Raw genomic sequence first — 24,579 nt, forward strand, 5'->3', positions numbered from 1 at the left:
GAATCCTAGCCAGTACATGAAGTCAAGAAAAGGAAATAAAAGGCATACAGATTGGAAGGGAAGAAATAAAAATGACCTTATTAGCAGATGACATGTAGAAGATCGCAAAGAATCTACCCAACAATGTCCTAGAACTAATAAGTGAGTTAAACGAGGTTGTGGGATACAAGGTCAGCATACAGAAGCCAATTGTATTCCTGTATATTAGCAACAAACACGTGGAAACCAAGATTAAAAACACATTGTTGTTTACAGTTGCTCTAAGAAAATGGAATATGTTGAAATAAATCTAACAAAATATGTATAGGACCTGTATGTTGAAAGCACCAAACACACGGATAAAAGAAATGAAAAGATGACCTAAATAAATGAAAAAGGCCTACCATGTTCATGGATTGGAAGACTTAGCATAGTGAGTCAGTCCTCCCCAAATTGTTCTATAGATCTATAGTGACTCATAGTGTCAAATTGTTCCCAAAGATCTAACACAATTTCTGTCAGAATTTCAGGAAGATTTTTTTGTAGATAAAAACAAGCTTATTATTTTATGTGGAAAGGCAAAGGAACTAAAATAAAATGGCTAAAATGATCTTGGAAAATAAAAACTAGAAGAATCACTCTACCTAGTTTTAAAACTTAATGCATAACCACAGTAATCAAAACAATGTGGTAGTGGCAGAGGGATAAATACATAAGTCAGTGGAGCATAATCTAGAAATAGACTTGTAAAAATATGGTGAACTGATTTTTTGACAAAGGTGCAAAGCAATTTAAAATGAAATCTCACACCTTACACAAAAGTTAACTGAAGATAGATCATAGATGGATCATAATGTAAAAGCTTTCATAAGAAAATGGGGGAAAATTCAGGATGTAAGGCTAGATGAAGAGTTCTTAGCTATGACACCTAGAGCACAATTCATTTAAAATATCAATAATTTATACTAAATCAAAATAAAAAACTTTTGCTCCTCAAAACACCCTGTTAAGAGGACAAAAAGATGAGTACAGACTTGGAGAAAATGTAAACCACATATCTGACAAAGAACTTAGATCTGGACTATATATAGAACTCTCAAAATGTAACAGTAAAAAGAAACAAAAACCCCAGTTAGGAAATGGGCAAAAGATACGACACAGATGGCAGATAAGCCTATGAACATATAAAAAACTTCATTAGCCATTAGGAAAATGCAAATTAAAATCATGGTGGTGGGATGTCACTAGACACCTACTAAAACAGCTAAAGTAAAGAGATCACAATACCCTAAAAATGCAGAGAAGCTGGATCTCATATATGGGTGGTGGGAATGTAAACTGGTATAGCCACTCTGGAAAATAGTTTGACAGTTTCTTAAAAAGCTGAACGTATACTTAGCTTATATGACCCAGCACTTGCACTCCTGGGCATTTATCCCAGAGAAATGCAGTCATAATGTCCACACAAAAGTGTGTGCATGAATATTCACAGCAGCTTTATTTGTAGTAGCCCCAGATTCGAAACAACCCACATGTCCTTCAGTGGGTAAGTGGTTAACTATGGTATATTCATAACACAGAATACTACTCAGCAATAAAAAGGAAGAAACTTGACGTAACAACATGGGTAGCTCTCAGAGGACTTACGCTGGGTGAAAACAATCCAGTTTCCAATGATGACATAGTACATGATTCCATTTATATAACATTCTTGAAATGATGAGAATTCTCGAGAGGGAGAGCAGATCGCTGGTTAGGGGTGGAATGGGGAAGAGTGTGCCGCCAAGGGGCACACACAACCTTTGTGCTGATGGAATAGGTATGTGTTGTGGTGGTCATGTGAATTTGTTTGTGGTAAAATGGCATAGAACTGAGCACACACAAATGAGTGCCTGTAGAACTGGAGAAATCAAAATAAGGTCTGTGGATTGTAGCAGTGTCTTTTCATGCTTCTGAGTTTGATGGCCTTCTGGAACTAGGCCCTGGACAGCGCATTGCTAGGAGTGGGGCTGGGGCTCTGTGGTGAGCCTGACAGTGTCCCTGGCTGCAAAGAGCTTAACTGTGGCAAGAAGGCTGCTACTGGGTGCCTGGGTGCTCCTGCTGCCCTCCGCCAGCAGGAGCTGATCAGAATCTTGCCCTAAGAGGCCCCTCTTAAAAGCCACAGCACCTTGGGTGGGCTGGTCTGCCCTAGAGCACTTACACTGGGTGGAGGGAGCTGTGGAAACGTGCAGTGGGGGAGTGCTTGGAGTCCAGGACAGTCAGCTGTACTCGGGATTGGGGTGAGGGTGTGGTTGTTTCTAAATTAAAATACAGATACATGATCAAATAGAATTTTGAAATTCCTTTAAATGTTTAAGGTAAAATAGGAATTACCAAGGAATTTTGTACTTTAATACCCTCTTAGGGTATTAAGGAGGGTTTGTCAGTGAAAATAATCGAGAAGGACTGGTCCATTCGAGCCACTGATTTTGACAGACAAGAAAACAGACCCCAGAGTGCCCCTTATCATAGGACTGTCGGCGACTGGGATGCTGATAGTGTTTCTCAAGTAGTAGTCACCCTTTTCTGGGAAATCATGACTACGTCTGAAATCATGTAGGTTGGTAGAGCCAAAAGAGAGATCAGAATCCACATCTTTAGATCCCTCAAACTCCCCTCACCCATGTTTTTCATCTGCGTCGCAAAATTCCAGGTACCTGTACTAAGAAGTCCTGAAGGTTTCTGTGCTTTTCCTTTCTGCCGAATTAGTTTACGCTTAAGAAAGTCAGTTAATGTCATTTCATTTCCTGCTTATGGTTCAGAATGGGTTGATAGTGATTTGTTATTCTAACAGAATTCTAGCAGGTGTAGGAATTTGAATATGTGAAAATCTTCTGGAATTCATCATATAAACAATGTTTGAATACTTGCTGACTTAAATTGTTATCACACTCTACTAGGTAGGCCCGCTGAGAAAATGGAAGTAGCAGTCCTTTTTCCCTGACAGTCAAATTTAGGAGAAATGAATCAGTACAGGATTTCTTGACTCTCCAAACCTAAACTGCAGACTGCTTCTCTCCCCTTTGTCCCCGTGGCTCCAGCCACATTCTTCATGTCCCTCAGACATGTTAGGTATGTACCACCTTAAGTCATTTGCCGTTCTCTGTGCTTGGAACACTGTTAACTAAAATATCCGTGAGACTGACCCCTTCCACATCTGTGCTTACATGTGACCCACCTGGGTGGTCAGCCACAAGGCCCATCCTGACCACCCTGTTTAGAATTGCAACCTGCCCCTCTCCCCAGCGCTGTGAGTCCCGTTACTCTATCTTTTTTCTTAGCATTTATTACTCATATACTTTACTTAGTTATGCTTATTGCTATATCACCAATATAGATATTTGGTCCGCATTGTTTGCATGGTGTCTCATGGGCCTTTGGATGTGATGAAAGTTAAATCTTTTCCCCTAAGTCCCTCCAGCTTCCATTTGTTTAGGCTCTAACTCTCCTAGAAGCGGAGAGTCTGAGTTTCAAAGAAAATGGTGCAATACTGCTGAGCGCCGTGGCTCACTCCTGTAATCCCAACACTTTGGGAGGCCGAGTCAGGTGGATCACCTGAGGTCGAGAGTTCAAGACCAGCCTGACCAACATGGAGAAACCCCGTCTCTGCTAAAAATACAAAATTAGCTGGGCGTGGTGGCACATGCCTGTAATCCCAGCTACTCAGGAGGCTGAGGCAGGAGAATTGCTTGAACCCAGGAGGTGGAGGTTGTGGTGAACTGAGATCGCACCATTGCACTCCAGCCTGGGCAACAAGAGTGAAACTCCGTCTCAAAAAAAAAAAAAAAATGGTGAGATACTTACTGATTATTTTAAAGTGAAGATTAGTATGTCTTATTTTATACAGGTTACCAAAGAGGAAGAATGTCTGTTTTCCAAACTAATGAATTTTACCTATTTTGTAAAGACATTTCTCAGGTATTCTTTTCATTGCAGACTCTTGGGGACAGATTAAAGAGGACTTTTTCAATTAGGAGATTTGTGGAATCAGAATTTAATTAGTGACATTGTCCTGTCAAGTTTAGGATGTTGAAATCATGATGGGTTGAAAGACACTGATGATTTCAAGGACAGTAAACTATTGTTTGGAAAAGGTTGAACTTACCAAATGTTTCCTAAACAATGTATACTCTATTAGCAAAGTTGTGATGGTGCTACCTTGGAAATACTCTTTTCATTCCCACCGCCACTACTTGATTCAGGCCTCATCACCTCTTGATTAAGCTTTCAGTGTATTGGTGTATGAAGTTGCCTTCTTCTTTGTTCAGTCCATCTTATATGCTGCTGAGAGTTATTTTCATGAAAATCAAATGTGTTTATACCAGTCCTTTAAAGAACTTCATTGGGGCCCTGTCCAGAGCCTGTGCCTATAGCACAGCCCACATGCCCTTCAGGGTCTGCCCTTAATGTGTTTGGGGAGCCCTCTCTAGCTAGCTCGTCAGCCTTTCTGAATTTGCCAGTCCTGCACGCTACACCATTCCCTTTCATTCCTCTTTATGATGTGCCCTCTGCTGGAATTTCCCCTTCCTGCTGAACTCACTAGGCCTATTCAGGTAGCAACTACTCAAGCTCCTTCCCACAATATTTTATGCAATAAAGTATCAGTACTCAGAGTCACAGTTTAATATAATTTCTTTTTTCCTTTTTAAAAGCTTCAAACAAATAATGTCTTACCTTTAGATCCCTATAGGTTAAAATGTTTGTTGACTAAAAATTGTGTATGATTGCTGAAAGTATTCAGTGCAGGGAACAGACCAGTTCATCATGGAGGCATTCCATCAAAGCGTCTAGTTAGAGAAGATATGTCATGGACTGCATCGTCACAGAAGTGGGGTTTATGTGAGAGAGGAGTTGGAAATCACACCCGAGTGGAGAGCAACGTGAAAGGTGATGTCAGCAAGAATTTAGGATGTATGGAAAGGATGGTAAAGGCACCAACTGGATGGATCAGGGAGACATGGAATGCAGAATGCAGGAAATAGGTAATCTCTTAAATTGCACAAGTCTAGGTTTCATTTTTGTGCTCTAGTGTGTTACACTTGTGATGACTTGACTTCCCTGAGTGACAGTGCGATGGGTGTGATCCATATTCATATGCACTTCATAGGGCTGTGAGGACTGAGAGAGGTGACCCAATGATGAGTGTCACACAAACCTGACATGTCGTAGGCACCAAATGGTTCTAGACAGTGGTTCTGGTTGGTTTTGTGGTCAATTGGAAACCTTTCATCAAGTAGAATTTTCTTTGCAGAGCAAACAATTGAAATGTTAATATTCTATGTGTACTAAAGTTTGTATTCTCCATTAATATGGGGGAGTATATGGTGACCTGGTGTTCAGTGCCAGCTTTGTTTTTGGTTCATTCCTCGATTTATGAGAGAGAATGCATAATATTTGTTGTTCGACTATTTTACTTGCAGGATTGAAGAGAGTTGACAAATCTAGAAAATGCTTTGAGTTCTTGGACATCACTGTTTGAAAACGTACTGATTACCCTTAGTTGAGAATGGGAAAATCTAAAGGGGAAAAGTCGCTGGTTCACGCTGTACTATTAGAATTGGTCATCTTCTTGCCTGACTTGTAAGTTAAGGATGCTTGATCTTTGCTGTGATTTAACCTGTTCAGGATGAATTGTAACCAGTTACAATGAATACGAATTCTCCTTTCTGTTTGACCTGGAAAACTTTCCAAAAGGAGATGTCTTTACAATAATGATATATTTGGTGAAACCTGTGGGTTGTTTTTTTTTTTTTTTAAGGCTTATGATGACAGTATTGAAAGAGGAAACTAATCTGTATTGTCAGCACAGCCACAGCTAGCACTAGTCATTTCTTGAGAGGTGGAGCTGTTTCTCAGAAAACATGCTGTTTGAGGGTAGGAGGTGAAGGGACTCCTTGTCAGAAATTGGCTTAATTTTAATCCAAGTTATAAACCACAGTTCTGTTTGGGTATTACATTTCTTCATTTACTCAGTGACAAGAATTAAGGCAGATGATGCCTGTAGAAAAAAAAGTGTATGTTCTTGATAGTTCTGCTACTAGTGCTAGTAGAGGTTGAGAAATAAGATTTCCTGTGAAGTGTGGTTTGGTTGCTTTTGTGGTATCCCATGCAAAAGAGTTTGAACTATCTTCATTTTTCTCCCTTTACTGGATCCTTTAAAAGAGGAAAGGGTGAGATAACCAGACTTATAAGGATGGTAAAGTATAGTGGGCTTTGGGACTTACTTATACAGCCCAAAGGTTATGGGATGCTGCTGTTATGATAATCTCATTTCAGAGGTTCCTATGGAAGAGGAGAAAGGATGTACCTTTCTGTGTGTTCTCATTCAGAAGTCAAAAGTTTGTTTCTTAATGATTAGTTTACAGATTTGGGGCTGACTGATAGTATCTGGGCCAGGAAAAGAGACCTGTGACTCAGGTTGTTAAGGGAACCTGTGTATGCTCTCACAAACTCGAGACCGTGTGTTGTGATCCTTAATTGGAGAAGAGGCAGTGCCCTTCTTTGTTATCATCACTAAAGAGTATAAATTATAAAGTCACAGTTTCTCATAAAGAGGCTTTGATAGTTTCACTTCCTGAAATGTGTATATTCACAATCTTTTGCAATAGTTATTTTAAGGTGATGTGTTTTAGTTATTTTTTTCTCTACTGCCTCTTCAAAATCAAAAAGTTATATATACTTTTTATTTTATATTAATCTTTTTCAATTTTTGTTTTTATAATTTTAATGTATTTTAAATTTATTTTAAAGTTTTATTTCTCCTTTTTGCTTTAATATTTCTTCCTTTTTAAATTGTTTTTCATTTTTCCTTCGTATGTGTTTTTCTTTTTTTTTTTTTATTATACTTTAAGTTTTAGGGTACATGTGCACATTGTGCAGGTTAGTTACATATGTATACATGTGCCATGCTGGTGCGCTGCACCCACTAACTCATCATCTAGCATTAGGTATATCTCCCAATGCTATCCCTCCCCCCTCCCCCCCGTATGTGTTTTTCTTAAAAGAACAGAAGAATTAAAATAATATCTAGTGATGTAGGTATTTGAGTTTTGTTTTTAATCAGCCTTGAGAAGAAAATACAGGCTCAAATAACATTTGTAGTCAGTTCTAAATAGCTATAGAGTTTTCCCAAGGATTACCTTTCTTTTTTAGTATTATCTGATAACAAAATAAAAAAAAAATTTCCTGAGAAAATTCACTGTTCCTTTGCTTTTGTTGACTCTGTATATTAATGTTAAACAGGAAGCGAGGCCACTGCCAGGGGCTGAGCCCTGCAGACGCAGTGCCCTGCAGGTAGTGCCCTCCTCCCTGCTGCCTCCCAGGACTGGATCTGGGTTTTTCTGGTGTGTGGTTACTGTGCTTATAGAGCATTGAGGTAACACCTGGTGCATATTTTACAGATAGAAGGAAAATAGCAGTGAATTTTAGTTCAGAGTCCTGAGGGTGAGGTATCAAATACTCTGGCTGAAGGTCTTTCTCTAGGTTTACTTCCTGCATAGCTGGGCAAGGGTGTGGGGTGGTGCCATGTGGGGTAACCAGATTCCCAGCACCCTGTGAGGTGGACCTTCCCGGGTTTTATGGATTCCTACCGCATGTTAGCTAAATGGCTGTTTTCAGTTGTGCAATAGATGTGAGTAGCCTTTGGTTAGTGTTCTTTCTGTGATTACAACATGAGGAAATACATTCCTTTGGTGTGATATTTTAGTGGAACTTTAATTTTAAAATCATGTAGTTTTCTAAAACCAGGCTTTCTTTTTTTGGTATGTTGTCTAGGAGATGTGTGGTCTTTATTTTAATTAGGTTGCTGACCTTTTTACTATTTTACATAATATAACAGTTAAAGGGTGATTAAACTGTTTTAAAAAAAGTGATTTTTAAAAAAAGTGCTTGTTGACATCATCTTTCCGAGAACACTAGTATATGTGATTTACTATAACAAGATCTTAGTTTTTCCTGTTGGCAAATGACATGTCATATTTACAGAGGTCTTGGGTTCAGTCCAGCAGAAACATCTCAGATAAATTGATGTGTGAAACTAAAGCCATTTTACATTTTCTTTCATATGGAGATAATATAAACAGTTTTTTCATTTAAAAGTAAGGAGAGACTGGCTATTTAGTATGGATTTCTTTGAGAGGGACAACTTGTAATAGTATGCATTCTCTAGAGTTAAACATCAAACACCATGTTTTTAGTTTTATAATTCAGTGATATGCATCTGGCAGTTGTGTGTTGAGGATTCTGAGTTAATTCTTGGGCTTTTTCTCCTGGTGTCATGCTTCTCTTGCTTTCCCATCTAAATGTATAAGGTCACATTTTGTATTTCACATATTTAAATTAGCATAAATTCTCAATCTATGAGATTTTTACTTTTAAAAACTAGAAATATCTCTAAACTGTTAACAGAGTCTAAGTAGTGAAGTATCTTCAGTGGTCTTTTAAAGAATACAGTTGGAATATTCCAACTGTCTTTAAATATTTTCAGCATTTAACCTAAACACAGTTCAGTGCTAAAATTTATTTAAATATAGTGGAATTCTTATCTGTTGAGAAATGAAGAGGTTGAAATATAGTAACCTTGGAAATCTAGTCTCATCTATTTGAGACCAGTTATCGTTTTGTAGGTAGACCAATCAATTCTTAGGTACCAAGAATCTGAATGATCCTTTTACTTTTAGGAAGGTAAGTACTTTATTCATTTAACTATGTTTACTTGTGGTTGATTTTTCAAGTCACAATGGCTAATGTGCTACAAACAGAAGTGCTTCCTTTCCAGCACTATAGTAATAAACAAGATTGCATTTTATACTCCTTACAAAAAAAGTAGAGAATAGTTTAGGATTTGTCTCAACTCTCTTATGATGCTAATTCATTTTTCTTATTTCTTCTGTCTTTTTATAAATACCTAGAATATTAATATGAAGATAAAAACAGTAATTTTGAAATGACAGTTGTGGTTTATCATTCTCTATTTTCAGATGATCACAGTCGTGTTAAACTGCAAAATGCTGAGAATGATTATATTAATGCCAGTTTAGTTGACATAGAAGAGGCACAAAGGAGTTACATCTTAACACAGGCAAGTAGTACGATACCATGCAAATGTCTGAAAATGATGTGTTTGTGCTTGTTCTGCTTTAAATCATAGGTAAAAGTATATCTTGACTTCTTTTGGAAATGAAATGGTATTTCAGTTTTTTTTTGACGATGTAATGAATTATGGACATTATAAGGTTTTGAAGCTTTGAGTATTTAAGATAAAAGGCAAGTTATTTTTGATATTACACGTTCTGTGAAGGAAAATTCTTATGAAATGGCTTAGGCCAGTTCTTTGGCAGATTGTGTTCCTTACATTATATCTGACACAGAGCGCTGCTTATGCTTCTTAGCGTCTTCTTTTCTCTTCCCATACCCTGTGGCAAAACCAGAGGCCCTGGACAGCTCTTCTGTGGCTCCCCCTGCCTCGCATATATCTTCAGAGAGTACACTAAGCCCTGGATGGTGTCTGGTCGTCTTCAAGGACCTGAGCGGGTGCTGAGACCAGGTGCTCTAGAGGCCCAGCCGCAAGGCCTTGTGCTCCCTGTGGCCTTCTGCCCAGGTGCCTCTGAGCGCATCAGCCACACCTGTGTGCAAGCATGATTCTTCCTTCCATTCTGAGATAGTAGGAGAGATTTTTGTGTATCCACAGCTACTCTTTATTCATCATTCATCAAGTAATAAAGACTTGATTATCAACAGGGCTGTCTTTCCCCCTAAAGATTTTTAAATATTCAAAAGATATACCATAATATTTGAGATTTTTGAAAACATAACTTAAATCAGAGTGACTTATTTGAAAGAGAAAAATATTTGATAAGTAAAAAGATATGCAGATTAATGTAACTATGAGCTATTATACTACATCAATTCACAGGAAACTAAAATGCATTTTTTACTTGAGGTAGTACAGCTCCTGCAAGTCAAAAAGAAAAAAAACAGCCCATGGAAAAAACTGGCAAAGGACATAAACTCCTAGTTCAAAGAATCAAAGGTGGACACTTTGCACATGAAGAAATGCTCCATTCATTCAGTAACCAGGGAATGGGCCTTTCACCTGTCAGAACAGGAGAGATTTCAAAGTGTATAATACTCAGTGTTCAAATACTCTGACCGACCAAGAAAGTCTACTTAGAGAAATACAGTCAGACATAAAGATATATGTGATCGGCCAGGCGCGGTGGCTCACACCTGTTGTAATCCCAGCACTTTGGGAGGCTGAGGCAGATGGATCACCTGAGATCAGGAGTTTGAGACCAGCCTGGCCAACACGGCGAAACCCCATCTCTACTAAAAATACAAAAATTAGCTGGGCATGGTGGCGGGTACCTATAATCCCAGCTACCCAGGAGTCTGAGGCAGGAGAATCACTTGAACCCGGGAGGTGGAGGTGGCAGTGAGGCAAGATAGTGCCACTGCACTCCAGCCTGAGCGAAAGAGCAAAACTGTCCAAAAAAAAAAAAAAATAAGTGATCATGTTCATTGCGGTCTTATTTTAACGCATCAGACTCAAGCAATCTGTAAGGGACTGGTTAAATAAGTTAATCATACATATACCATTAGTAATAATTTTTGGAGCTTGGGAATAGAGACTTTAATTTTCCATTTTCTTCCTTTCTGTAATATTGGAAGTTTTTTTTTATGTGCATTTGTATTTTAAACTACTATTTAGAGTTAAAATTTTTATTTTCTGTTTGAAATACCTACAGTTGACCCTTGAACCATACAGGGTTGAACTGTACTAGTCCACTTACAGGCAAATTTTTTTCAACCAAAAACGGGTTGGAAATACGGTATTCATGGGATGTGAAATCCATGCATACAGAGGGCTGACTCTTTGTATCTGCAGGTTCTACAGGGCCACCAGTGGGGCTTGGACATGTGTGGATTTTGGTATACTGCAGTGGGTGGGGGGCAGGTTGGGTCCTGGAGCCAGTCCCTTGTGTATATTGAGGGACAACTAATTACATTTAAAAACAGAAGAATTACCACCCTAGATCCCTTATCACAACCCTTTCTCCCTCTGTACTGTTCTTCTCCATTATCACTTACTGGTTTTTTGTTCTCTTCTTAGTTCTTAAAAACATAGGTCTTAAGATTCTAAATTAGCTTTTTTTTTTTTTCCTCCAGTCTGCACTACAGCCCTTTAAGACCATGGTTTTCAACCTTTGTAACCTGAGATAGGGTAGACTACTGTCATGGTACCCGTGCTGGAATCTTGGTGCCAGCATTTCACTGGGTATTCACTCACCCAGCAAAGACTTACTGAGACCTACTCTGTGGCAGGCATTGTTTAAATAAAACAGACTTTCATAAAAACCCTATTATGAATTTTATGAATTTTACATTATAGTAGGAAATAATAACAGTTAAAAATTTTGTAATGGTGTTTTTACATGCTTTGTATAATTTAAACCTTAGGACAACCCTCTGTGGTAAATAGTATTACCTTTATTTTGTACACGAGGAATCTAAGGAGATCCAGAGACATTAAATAACTTTCTTTTTTTTTTTTTTTTTTTTTTTTTGAGATGGAGTCTCACTCTGTTGCCCAGCCTGGAGTGCAGTGATGCGATCTCAGCTCACTACAACCTCCGCCTCCTGGGTTCAAGTGATTCTCGTGCTTCAGCCTCCCAAGTAGCTGGGATTACAGGTGCTCACCACCACTCCCAGCTAATTTCTGTATTTTTAGTAGAGACAAGGTTTCACCATGTTGCTCAGGCTGGTCTCAAACTCCTGGCCTCAGATGATCCACCTGTCTTGGCCTCCCAAAGTGCTGGGATTACAGGGGTGAGCCACCGTGCCCAGCCTCCTAGTAATTGTTTTTGAACTTCTTGTCGCTGTGCGTGTCCTGAAGGAGCCCTGCGCATTTAATGAGAGAACTCAGAAGCCTGTGTCTGGCTTTTTCTTCTCTCCTGAATTCCTCTCTATGTTTTTCAGGTCTCTATTGGATATTTTTACTGGATTTCAAAGCCTGCATGTTCTCTATCTTTTTTACCAAGGTAGCTGCCTCCCTATTTTTCTCATTGGGATTGAAACTGTCCTCATTGTCTGCCAAGTTCTTTCTGATCTTCTGTTGCCCCTCCCTTTTTTCAGAGCTCTCTTCAATTACACCTGTCCTGTTGCAGCAGCTTTTTAAGGTCTCCCCTTGGCACCATCCCTGTCACTCTAGTGGTGTAGTCACCAACTACATCCCTCCACTTCTACCTCACTGATCTATTTGTCTTTTCCCAAATATGCCCTAAACTTTCATGCACTTTGCCTTATGCTTGGGGGGCCTGGATGGACCCTAACTCCCTCCCATTCTTCTGCATTCCCTCTCTGTATTAGGACCTTTTTCGAGGCTCTTCTGTAGTTTCCTTCCCAGCCTTTCCTGCTCCCTAAGACCTGATGGTTTAATTTACCCATACTCTTGTGCTACTTAACTGTGTCCATTAGTCATACAAGTACTTCTCCTTGCCACCTTTGCAAGCTCTTAAAGAGCCAAGACTGCATCTCAGTCTAGCTCTTGGCCTTGCATCTAGCAGGTTGTTTGGAATGGAGGATACAGAAAACTAGAGATGCAATAACCCAGCTCTTCTGATTGTCCTTTGTAGATTATTACTTCAGTCATCTTTTTCTTCTGAGTTTTATGAATTAGTATTTTTTTAAAAGTCACCTCCTTGGTGTATTATGTCTGTTTTGCAGATGAAGAACATTGGTAGCATTGCTGGTAAATGGAAGAGCTGAGATGTGAATCTCTGTTCCTCTGATTTAAAAACCTATGGCTGGGCGTAGTGGCTCAACGCCTGTAATCCCAGCACTTGGGGAGGCTGAGGCAGGTGGATCACCTGAGGTCAGGAGTTTGAGACCAGCCTGGCCAACATGGTAAAACCCCGTCTCTACTAAAAATACAAAAATTAGCCGGGCATGGTGGTGCACGCCTGTAATCCCAACTACTCAGGAGGCCGAGGGAGGGAGAATTGCTTGAATCCAGGAGGCAGAGGTTGCAGTGAGCCAAGGTCGTGCCATTGCACTCCAGCCTGGGCAACAGAGCAAGACTCCAGCTGTGTTCCTGTTTATTATTTAGTCTTTAGAATCACCAGTGGAATGGCATGGGTTGTGATTGTGTATATACACTAAGGAGTAACCTCACTGGCAAGTTGCTACATCCATTTTTTTTTTTTCCCTAATTAAAGAAAAAGGTATTCATTTTACTGGGGATTTCCTCATTGCTGTTTTTACCTTTAGACTATGTTTTGTTTTGGAAGTAGATCAAGTAATAGAAAAATAAGTTGAGTGAGGAAAACGCTACTCTCAAATATTAGGTTGTAGTTTGTCAGGATCCTCAGTAGACTTCTAGCATTTTTACAACTTAACCTTGGTTTATTCATTTAAGTAATATTTATTGAGTATCTGCTACATACCAAGGAGTACACCAGGCCTAAAGATGCTTTTAGTCAGCTGGGCACCATGGCTGACACCTGTAATCCCAGCACTTTGGGAGGCTGAGGCAGGTGGATCACTTGAGGTCAGGAGTTCGAGACCAACCTGGCCAACATGGTGAAACCCTGTCTCTACTAAAAATCCAAAATTTAGCCAGGTGTGGTGGCAGGTGCCTATAATTCCAGCTCCGTGGGAGGCTTAGGCAGGAGAATCTCTTGAACCTGGGAAGTGGAGGTTGCAGTGAGCTGAGATCGTGACACTGCACTCTAGCCCGGGTGACAGAGACACCATCTCAAAAAATAAAAAATGCTTTTAGTCTAGAACCACTTTAACCCCTTTGTTGTATGTGGGTCTGAAGCTCTGGGCAGCCCTAGCCCCCACTCCTGACTCTGCCCCTAACTCATACCACTCTGCTACATTCCATGTGAGTTGAATGCATGTTCAGAGTTATTTTAGGTGTAGCAAAACTACATCTCATTTTAACCTTCTCATTTAAAACTCGTTAAAATTTGTACATAGGCTTTTCATCTCTTATTAGTTCTTCCTTTTACCCTATGCTATCATTAAAATGTGAAAGCAATTGGAAATACAGGAAATATTTTGCTTTTATCCCCATGGCATTGTTGTAACATGGACTGTTGCCCCTTTTTAACTCTGCCCAATACTCTTCCATTGAGGCCGTACATACTGTGCATTTGTAGATTAACAGTTTCATTGTGGTTCAGGTACTTTAATGATTCCTACTTTTTCTAGAAATCTTTTTGTAGTTGACTTGAGTTGGTTGGCTGGCCAGTGATGGTACAGACTTTTTTCTCATGGATTTTCTATGATGTGTGGGAGGCACATCCTCTTGGCTGCAGAAGATGAAGAGGACAGAAATTTCCTTGGTCTACCTTCTTTGCAGCTAGAACATGATCAGTCAGATACTCCTACTCGTGATTTTGTCTCTGATTTGCCTATAGATTGTACATGAATACTATAGCCACCTTCATATGGCAGTGCCAGCAAAAGCAAGGGGATAGTAGTGACGGTATCAAGAGCAGCATCCCAGGTTGACTTTCTTTGGGGCAGGACCTTGCTTGTGCCTTAACCCTTGGTTCCTACCCAAGTTTGGCTCTCTAGTCCTCAACTCTGAAAGCCACTTGATATCTTACACAATTCCTTTTTTGCCTGAGAAAATAAAAGTCAGTTTTGATCATTTACAACCAAAAATCCTAACTAACACAGACCTGTTTTTGAAATCAGGTAGATTGGAAGTCTTGGTTTACTTCTTATAAGCCCGTCCACTGTCTGTCTTGTAACATCCCAGGAGCAGACTTAACAAGGCCTTCCTGGAGCCTTGCTCTTTCTGTCTGCTTCCCTCATCTGCTCTCTCTCCTCTCTCTTCACAGGGTCCACTTCCTAACACATGCTGCCATTTCTGGCTTATGGTTTGGCAGCAGAAGACCAAAGCAGTTGTCATGCTGAACCGCATTGTGGAGAAAGAATCGGTGAGTAATATTTAATATTTACAACTTAGTATACTGTATGTGATCATTAGCATATAAAGATTTTCATTTTGGGGCCAATATTCATTCCTTAGTTTTGGCCTTTAATTGCTAAAGGCTAGTGGTCAAAGTGTTTCTGTCCGGAAAAACTCATGTATCCTTTTCCTTTCTTAAGTATTTTTATAACAATTACAGACCTTTCATCTCCAAGATAGAAATACAATGGAATAAATATGGACTAGCAGTGATATATAGATCTTTGGAATCCCTAGGAATCCTTATTGACCTATTGTCAATAAGTCCTCTTCCAGCTTTAAGATCTTGTACTGTTCTACTTCAGATTTCTTACTTTATTCTACATTTCATAATTGCTGGTTTTTAATGATGATGAAAATTTCCTAATCCACTTCTAATTAGATGTGGCAATGACATGCCAGAATTTCCAGCAGTATCAGCATAGTCATTTACCGTGGTTTTTCCTGATCTTCAATATCATTTAAAAATTAAGGATTAGGCCAGGCACGGTGCCTCAAACCTGTAATCCCAGCACTTTGGGAGGCCGAGGCAGGCAGATCACTTGAGGTCAGGAGTTTGAGACCAGCCTGGCCAACATGGTGAAACCCCGTCTCTACTAAAAATACAAAATTAGCCAGGTGTAATCCTAGCTACTTGGGAGGCTGAGGCAGGAGAACCGCTTGAACCTAGGAGGTGGAGGTTGCAGTGAGCCGAGATTGTGCCACTGCACCTCAACCTGGATGGTAGAATGAGACTCCATCTCAAAACCCACTGCACTGCAGCCTGGGCGGTAGAGTGAGACTCCATCTCAAAAAAAAAAAAAAAAAAAAATCAAGGATTATGACGTTGTCATTTTGAGCACCATTGCAGACTACATGATTTGCAAATTTTATTTCTCTCATTTTGGAGTATAATTACTGTATTAATAACACTGCCACCAGAATTTAGAAATCATGTTTATGGTGGTTGAACCTAGATGGTTAACAAGAGTCAGGTTTAATTATTTTGGGGAAGATTACTTCAGAGGTGGTGGGTAATGTGTTATTCATCAAGAGACCCATAATATCTGATTATTGTTCTTTTTATTTCATTAATAGCCATTATTGGTCAGTGTTCAGCTTCTTAATTCATTATGGGTTACAAATGATGATAATCCAATTCTGTCATTACTTCTCTTAAAAGCAGTTTTCCAAAAAAAAAGTTGATTCCCTATTGAGGTCATCTGTTCTCAACAGATGACCAATTAGGAGTTTTTCTGGTGGAGAGTGGCAGGAGAGGTTGAATTATTATGGGTTTGGACATACTGGATTAATTTTACTCCTTTGCAGTTATTTTCCTTATTTTTGATCAAATTACCCTGTCATTGGCTAGCAGCAATGTCTTTAGGTTGGGTCCTGAGTCCTCTTTTTTTTTTTTTTTTTTTTTTTTTGGAGACAGAGTCTCGCCTGTTGCCCAGGCTGGAGTGCAGTGGCATGATTTCAGCTCACTGCAGCCTCCACTTCCCAGGTTCAAGAGATTCTCCCGTCTCAGCCTCCCGAGCAACTGGGATTACAAGCACCCACCACCATGCCCAGCTAGTTTTTGTAGAGATGGTTTTACCATATTGGCCAGGCTGGTCTCAAGTTCCTGACCTCAAGTGATCCGCCCACCTCGGCCTCCCAGAGTGCTGGGATTACAGGCGTGAGCCACCTCACCCAGCCCTGAGTCCTTTTTAACAAACCTTTAATAGTTTCCTTGGCTGGGTGCAGTGGCTCACACCTGTAATCTCAGCACTTTGGGGAGCTGAGTTGGGTGGATCGCTTGAGCCCAGGAGTTTGAGACCAGCCTGGGCAACATGGTGAAACTCTGTCTCTACAAAAAATACAAAAATTAGCTGGGCGTGGTGGCGCATGCCTGTAGTCCCAGCTACCTGGGGGACTGAGGCAGGAGGATCGCTTGAGGCCAGGAAGTCAAGGCTACAGTTAGCTATGGTCGTGCCACTGCACTCCAGCCTGAGGACAGAGCGAGACCCTGTCTCAAAAAAAAAAAAAAAATTAAAAAAAATTTTTTTTTTTTTTGCTGTCTGTAATGACTGCATCTCAGGCTCATCTCAAACTCTTGCTGCCCAGACCTGGAACCAGCCATTTCTCTAAGGAGTTTTGGTTTCTTTTAATGGGCAGCAATATTTCAAGATCACAGCAAAAATAAGGATATATATTGCTACTGGACTGGTCATTGTTTTTAGGGCTTTTCAGTGGACAAAAGCTAAGGAACAATATGTGTATGTTAAGATAACATACTTCAAGAGTTCATAATGATATTCCCAATTCAAGTTTGGAACTGTAAGTGTTGCTTAGCCCCTTCCATCTTAGATCTGCTATTTCCTTTTTCATACCAAGAATCCTGGTTCTCAAAGATATGAAAGATGTAAACTATCTTGTAATGACTCATTTCCTTCTTCCCATATATATAATATATAACCATAATCATGATATCATCTGCTACCAAAATAATTCTGAAAATGGTTTACAATTTTTAATATTTTTTTCATTCTCTTCCTGGTGTTTCTGAGTTGTACTTTACAAACTGTAGTCTCTCCCTTACATCCCTTGTAGACTCTTAGTTCTACAAGCAAGCATTATTTAATATTCATCAACAGTCTTTGCTGATGTCTCTCCAGTCATTCTGACTAAAGCTCATTCTCTAGTGGCTCCTAAGGAGGGACTTGTGAGCATTATAGTCTGATTTTTTTACATGTCAGTGATGGTTCATCTGCTGTCTTAATATCTGAAAGTCAGTTTGGCGGGATATAAAATCCTTGGCTCATGTGCTATTCTTTGAACAACTTTTTTTTTCCATTTCCTTCTGGTATTCCACCAAAGTCTAATGGACATCTTATTTCCTTTATAAGTCTCTTGTTCTTTTTATCTGCACTACCCAAATAATTCTTTTTTTCTTCAGATATTATTAGTTTTACCAAAAATATGTCTTAGTAATTGGCCATTCTGGGTCAGTTTTTACAGGTACATGATGTGTTCTTGAGAGTTTGACTTCAAGTACTTTAAAAAAATTTTTTTAATACTTTTTGTTAAAGAAATATTTGTTGAATTACAATCCTTAGTATTTGTTCTGCTCCCTTGCTTGCTTTAATGTTCTTCTTTGGGTCTTCCTATTATACATATGTTGGATTTTCTTTGCCTATCTTTTTTATTTGTCACATTCTCTTTAATCCTGTTTATCTCTTTATTTCTATTTTACTTAAAAAAATTTTTTTTTTTTTCTGGCCAGGTTGGAGGGCTTACACCTATAATCCCAGCACTTTGGGAGGCTGAGGCAGGAGGGTCACTTGAGCCCAGGAATTCAAAACCAGCCTCGACAACAAAGTGAGACCCTGCCTCTACAAAAAATACAAAAAGTAGCCAGGTGTGGTGGCACGTACCTGGAGTCCCAGCTGGGGTTGGGGGATTGCTTGAGCCCAGAAGATTGAGGCTGAAGTGAGCCAAGTTCACCCCAGTGCACTCCAACCTGGGCTACTACAGAGCAAGACACTGTCTCTTAAAAAAATATATATATATATTTATTTTCCTCTTAAGGCATTGTTATTATTATTATTATTATTATTTTTTTTTTGAGACGGAGTCTCGCTCTGTCGCCCAGGCTGGAGTGCAGTGGTGCTATCTCGACTCACTGCAAGCTCCGCCTCCCAGGTTCACACCATTCTCCTGCCTCAGCCTCCCAAGTAGCTGAGACTACAGGCGTCCACCACCACACCCGGCTAATTTTTTGTATTTTTATTAGAGACGGGGTTTCACTGTGTTAGCCAGGATGGTCTCGATCTCCTGACCTTGTGATCCGCCTGCCTCAGCCTCCCAAAGTGCTGGGATCACAGGCGTGAGCCACCACACCCAGCCAAGGCATTATTACCTATTGTGTTTATGCCTCTTTTCCTTCTGGTTTAATCCTCATTTCTGAAATGATGTGTTCTATTATTTGAACTTTTCTGTCTTCTGTCATCTTGTTTCTGAGTTACTCTAATTCTTATTTATACTCTTTTACTTCTTCTATCTTTTTTTGTTTGTCTTTTAGCACCTTTTAAAGTATTAATTCATAATATTTATTGGTTTGGGAGGCATTTTTATTGTTAATAGCTGTTATTTGGAAAAGGAGAAATGATCATTTTTAAAAAAAATTTTTTCTGGTATTTTTTTCCTACTGAAATGATTATTTCACCTTGCTTCAGTCTGCTGGCTTCATACTTTGGCATTTGGGAAGATGTGTTTATTGTTACAGATTTGAATTTCATATCAGTAGTTCTGCCAAACTCTAGGTAAAAGGGGCTTATCTTCTCATTCTCTCCCCCAGTTTAATTTTAGTAAGCAAATATACAGTGTTATTTCTAAATGTCATTTGTTTGTTTGTTTTGAGACTGGGTCTCACTTTTGTCATCCAGGCTGGAGGGCAGTGGCGCAGCCTCACTGCAGCCTCAACTGCCCATGCTCAGGTCATCCTACCACTTCAGACTCCTGAGTAGCTGGGACTATAGGGGTGCACCACCGCACCCGGCTAATTTTTTGAATTTTTTGTATTTTTTGTAGAGACAGGACTTCGCCATGTTGTCCAGGATGAATTTCGTCCTGTTGCTCAGGCTGAACTCCTGGGCTCAAGTGATGCACCCACCTAAGCCTCCCAAAGTGCTAGGATTACAGGTGTGAGTCATATATGCCTGGCCCTAGATGAAATATTGAGTAGCAGATTCATAGGCGTTTGTGGAAAATACTTGTAAAATAAAGCCTCTTCAGCAACTTTTTTTTTTTTTTTTCTGAGACGGAGTCTTGCTGTGTTGCCAAGGCTGGAGTGCAGTGGCACAATCTCAGCTCACTGCAAGCTCCGCCTCTCAGGTTCACGCCATTCTCCTGCCTCAGCCTCCTGAGTAGCTGGGACTACAAGCGCCCGTCACCACACCCAGCTAATTTTTTGTATTTTTAGTAGAGATGGGGTTTCACCGTGTTAGCCAGGATGGTCTCGATCTCCTGACCTCATGATCCGCCTGCCTCGGCCTCCCAAAGTGCTGGGATTACAGGCGTGAGCCACCGCGCTTGGCCAGCAACGTTTATTTTGAAGATAAAATTATTACAAGAGTTTGATAATTTTAGAAACATAAAGTGAATGTCCTATGACGTTAAAATATAGGTAATCATGCTTTAAGAATGATAAATTTATTTTTATTTTATGAATATGATACCTATGGCTTTTTTAGTTTATAAGTTACAGGAACACTTAAAAAATACCTTATAAGACCGGACATGGTGGCTCACGCCTGTAATCCCAGCACTTTGGGAGGCTGAGGTTGGTGGCTCACTTGAGGTCAGGAGTTCAAGACCAGCCTGGCCAACATGGCAAAACCCTGTCTCTACTAAAAATACAAAAATTAGCTGGGTGTGGTGGCAGACGCCTGTAATCCCAGCTGCTCAGAAGGCTGAGGCAGGAGAATTGCTTGAACCCAGGAGGCAGAGGTTGCAGTGAGCCAACATCACGCCACTGCATTCCAGCCTGGGCGACAGAGCAAGACTCCAGCTCAAAAGAAAAGAAAAGCCTATGGAAACAGAAAATGGATCAGCGCTTGCCTGCGGCTTGGAGTGGGAATAGGACACAAGGGGATTTCTGAGTTTGAGAGAAATGTTCTAAAACTGGCTTACAGTGATGACTGCACACACATAAAAAAATGCTTTATAAAATTTCAATCTCTACCCGCCCCGCTCCCTGAGATGGAGTCTAGCTTTGTCACCCAGACTGGAGTGCAGTGGAATGATCTTGGCTCACTGCAACCTCCACCTCCTGGGTTCAAGCAATTCTCCTGCCTCACTCTCACAAGTAGCTGGGATTACAGGCGCCCACCACCACGCCTAGCTAGTTTTTGTATTTTTAGTAGAGACAGGGTTTCACCATATTAACCAGGTTGGTCTCGAACTCCTGATCTCAGGTGATCCTCCCGCCTCAGCCTCCCAAATTGTTGGGATTACAGGCGTGAGTCACCGCGCCCGGCTATAAAATTTCAATCTTACTAAAATACATTAAGCGTAGAATATAGTAGTGACTTCTTAGTTTTGGGTACTTGAAAAAATATAGCATGTACATATCTGGTTTGTTTTCATTTTTTAACTTTATGGTTTCATGATGTCTATAAACTAAAAAAAAATCATATACATATTTCTAAATTTAGGTTAAATGTGCACAGTACTGGCCAACAGATGACCAAGAGATGCTGTTTAAAGAAACAGGATTCAGTGTGAAGCTCTTGTCAGAAGATGTGAAGTCGTATTATACAGTACATCTACTACAATTAGAAAATATCAATGTAAGACCTTTCTTGCCCGAAAGTGTGGACTTTATATGATGGTTTAAAGAATTATTCTTTATTATTAGATTTGAAGTTTGATAAGCACATGCATTTGGGTAATACCTATAGTATCTAGTCATAATCACATGTTTTTAGATTGTGTGTCTGCATCTAGTAGCTTTCTGAGGACTCTGAAGAAACAGTAGAAACTAAGAATTTCAAAGTTCAGTTTGATATTTGGGGATTAAAAATTAATTAATAGAAATACATGAGGATTAATAGAGAGGGCTTTAGAATCAGGCAAACCTGGATTCAGATCCAGCTCTGCTGCTTAGTAGAGCTGTACTTTAGACTTGTTCCCCACCCTCACTGATCCCTTCCTCGTCTGTAAAATGGAGGTTACCACGCCTTCCCTCCGGGGCTGTCCTGAAGGTCAAATGAGGATGTGTATGCAGAGCACCTGACCTTAGTAAATGCCCAGGAAGCAATAGCTCCCAGGACCTGTGACTGCCAAGAATAGCAAAATAGTCAAGAAAATAACTTACAAAGCTATTGTTAAGTGATTCACAACACAAAAATTTGTCCCTATTGAGTTGGAAAAAAAATGGTGTTTTATATATATATGTAACACGCACACATACATACATACATACACACACATGTATAAATGTGGCATGTGGTCTCAAGAACATTTACTTGGGTGTTTGGTTGGTTGGTTGATTGGTTTTTTGAGACAGTCTTGCTTTGCCACCCAGGCTGGAATACAGTGGCATAATCACAGCTCTCAATGAGGCCTCCAACTCCTGGCCTCAAGAAATCCTCCCACTTCAGCCTCCTGAGTATCTGGGATTACAGGCATGAGCCACCATACCTAATTTTCTTATTTTTTTTAAATAGAGATGGGGTCTTGCCTTGTTATCCAGGCTGGTCTCAAACTCCTGAGCTCAAGTGATCCTCCCACCTTGGCCTCCCAAAGTGTTGAGATTACAGTCATGAGCCACCATGCCAGGCCTTACTTGCATTTTTCTTCCCCAGAAACATATGAACTGTTCCTTGGGCCTTGGTTGAGATACATACACATAGTGGGTTATGAACCTGCTGTTGCCAGGGTGATGATTGAGGCATTTCTCCCCCTTTTGCCATTTACCTCTTTTGCCCTCTTTGTGTTGTAATTAGAATAAACTAGAAAATAATGAAATGAGAGTAATTCTGAGATGCTAATAGAAACTGTGATAGCTTGAAAATAGGAGAATGTTTAGCCTCATATGACTTTAGGAATGTATGTAGTCTATAAGTGTAATACTGTTTTAGTTAACCATTAAGTAAATTAAGTGATCACTAACAATACAAAAAAACCTTAAAGAGAAGGGAGATATATACATGCTTTTTAGATGTGTGGCAGTCCCTTTTATGGTGGATCCCTTGAAACACTTGTGTTTTTTGCTGCATTGAGTAAGCACAGGTGCATGCTCTGTGCGTGAGGCCTAGGTTCTGGTTTTCCTTCTGTCCAGCTTCCCGTGACATCCATACTAAGCTTATTATACAGTCTCTTGAGTCACCTAAAAAAGCTCAAAATTACGAATGATAATGCTTAGATTTATTTATAAATTCCCATTACTGTATTTATTTTGTCCCAACTCTTTCCATTTACATGTGTCTTAAACTGCATTGAGATACATCAATAACTCTTTGATACTGGACTGAGCTGTACATTGTTCATTCCCAGAAACAGAACTGTATTTCCACAAGGTTCTGAAAGTTCTCTGAATCATCTTCTCTTGGTATTTATCCCAGGTAATTACTCATTTGCTTATGGCATTAAAATTGATTTAGATGAAGGGCATAGATGTGTTTCCCTGTTTCTGAAACAGTCCTTATTGAGAATTGATTATACCTTAAGTAACAATAAAATAGAATGATTTTTGTGTTTTGTTTATCAGATTCCAAAATGCTTTCACATATATATCATTTGACCAGTAGTCTTCAGTTAGTGTAGATAGTGTAAATATTCTTATTATCCCCGTATTTTATATTATAAAAAATAATAGTTATGTTAAAATCCATTAGGTTATAGGAATTTTTCCATCGATTACTTAGCTAATAAGTGACAGACTGATCTCATTAGTTCTCCTGGTCCCCTATTTTTTAAGACAAAGTCTCATTCTGTTGCCCAGGCTGGAGTGCAGTGGCATGATCTTGGCTCATTGCAGCCTCCACCTCCTGGATTCAAGTGATTCTCCTGTCCTAGCCTCCCGAGTAGCTGGGAATACAGGTGTGCACCACCACGCCTGGCTAATTTTTTGTATTTTTAGTAGAGATGGGGTTTCGCCATGTTGGCCAGACTGATCTTGAACTCCTGACTTCAGGTGATCTGCCCGCCTCAGCCTCCCAAAGTGCTGGGATTACAGGTGTGAGCCACCACGCCCGGCCATCTCCTAACTTTTGACATGGGGATAAGTCCTTTTGAAAAGATGCTAATTGTTGTAAAGAGAGATTATTGATTCTGAAGCATCTTTCTGGAGTTGAGGCCGTCATGTGAGTTGGCCAGCCACTCTGTTTTAGTTGCTAGCAACTGTGTGGTATAATGACATGATCACTGGATTTTTTTTTGGCCTGGGTTTAGAACATACCACAATATAATAGCAAGCATTTGTTTGTGTTCTACTTTATAATTTTTAATTAGAACTAGGGATTCTTTATTCTTCAGAAGGATAAAGTAGCATTTCAGTATGAGAGGCAGAATTACATTTGCCTAAGTAGATAAACTCTAGAATCAGATAGCCTAACTTTAAATCCTGACTCTGCCGTTCTTGCTGAGTGACTTGGGTCACATTACTTTACTATAGATGATAAACAGTACCTGTTTTATCATCTATAAAATGAGGGTGATAACGTACCTACTTCATAGGATTGCTCTAAAGATCAAGTGAGTAAATACCATGACGGTGTCTAAGACATAATGCGGGAGCCACGATTACCTTTTTAGTTGATCAGTTTCCTTTTTGTAATAGTAATGAATTGGAAGGGACAACAGGAACGGGGAGTAGTTGAAAAGGTTACTAGCGAGAAAGAAAGAACCAATGGGAGTGAGAAAAAGTGATGATGGAGTAGGGGGCTGGTAGCCAATCTCAACACACAGATCTCTGTCTTTATTGGGGCCGCTGGGGTGCAGAGATCCAGTTTGCATCTAAGGGAGTCTGACACGTATCTATTAACAAGTCCAAAGGTAAAGCTGTTGTCTAAGCAAGCCCTGCGCCTCCGCCAGTCTAATGGAACAGCAAA

The 24,579-nt window shown here is 39.8% G+C and overlaps 1 protein-coding gene across 11 annotated transcripts in view; it reads left to right on the top strand.

Annotated features, from left to right (window-relative positions):
- The window catches only part of PTPN2 (protein tyrosine phosphatase non-receptor type 2), a 103,325-nt gene that overhangs the window by 41,015 nt on the left and 37,731 nt on the right, over positions 1-24,579 (top strand). For 9 of the 11 annotated variants that reach the window (XM_034943980.3, XM_003817879.6, XM_034943981.3 and 6 more), the window contains 3 exons: positions 8,997-9,097; positions 14,871-14,969; positions 21,181-21,315. In XM_034943980.3, coding sequence (XP_034799871.1) covers positions 8,997-9,097; positions 14,871-14,969; positions 21,181-21,315 — 335 coding nt within the window. The remainder of the gene's footprint in view (positions 1-8,996; positions 9,098-14,870; positions 14,970-21,180; positions 21,316-24,579) is intronic. The other 2 variants (XM_063597170.1, XM_034943982.3) reach the window with 1 other exon arrangement.

Source organism: Pan paniscus, chromosome 17, assembly GCF_029289425.2.
Source record: "Pan paniscus chromosome 17, NHGRI_mPanPan1-v2.0_pri, whole genome shotgun sequence".
In the NCBI taxonomy this organism is placed as follows: domain Eukaryota; kingdom Metazoa; phylum Chordata; class Mammalia; order Primates; family Hominidae; genus Pan; species Pan paniscus.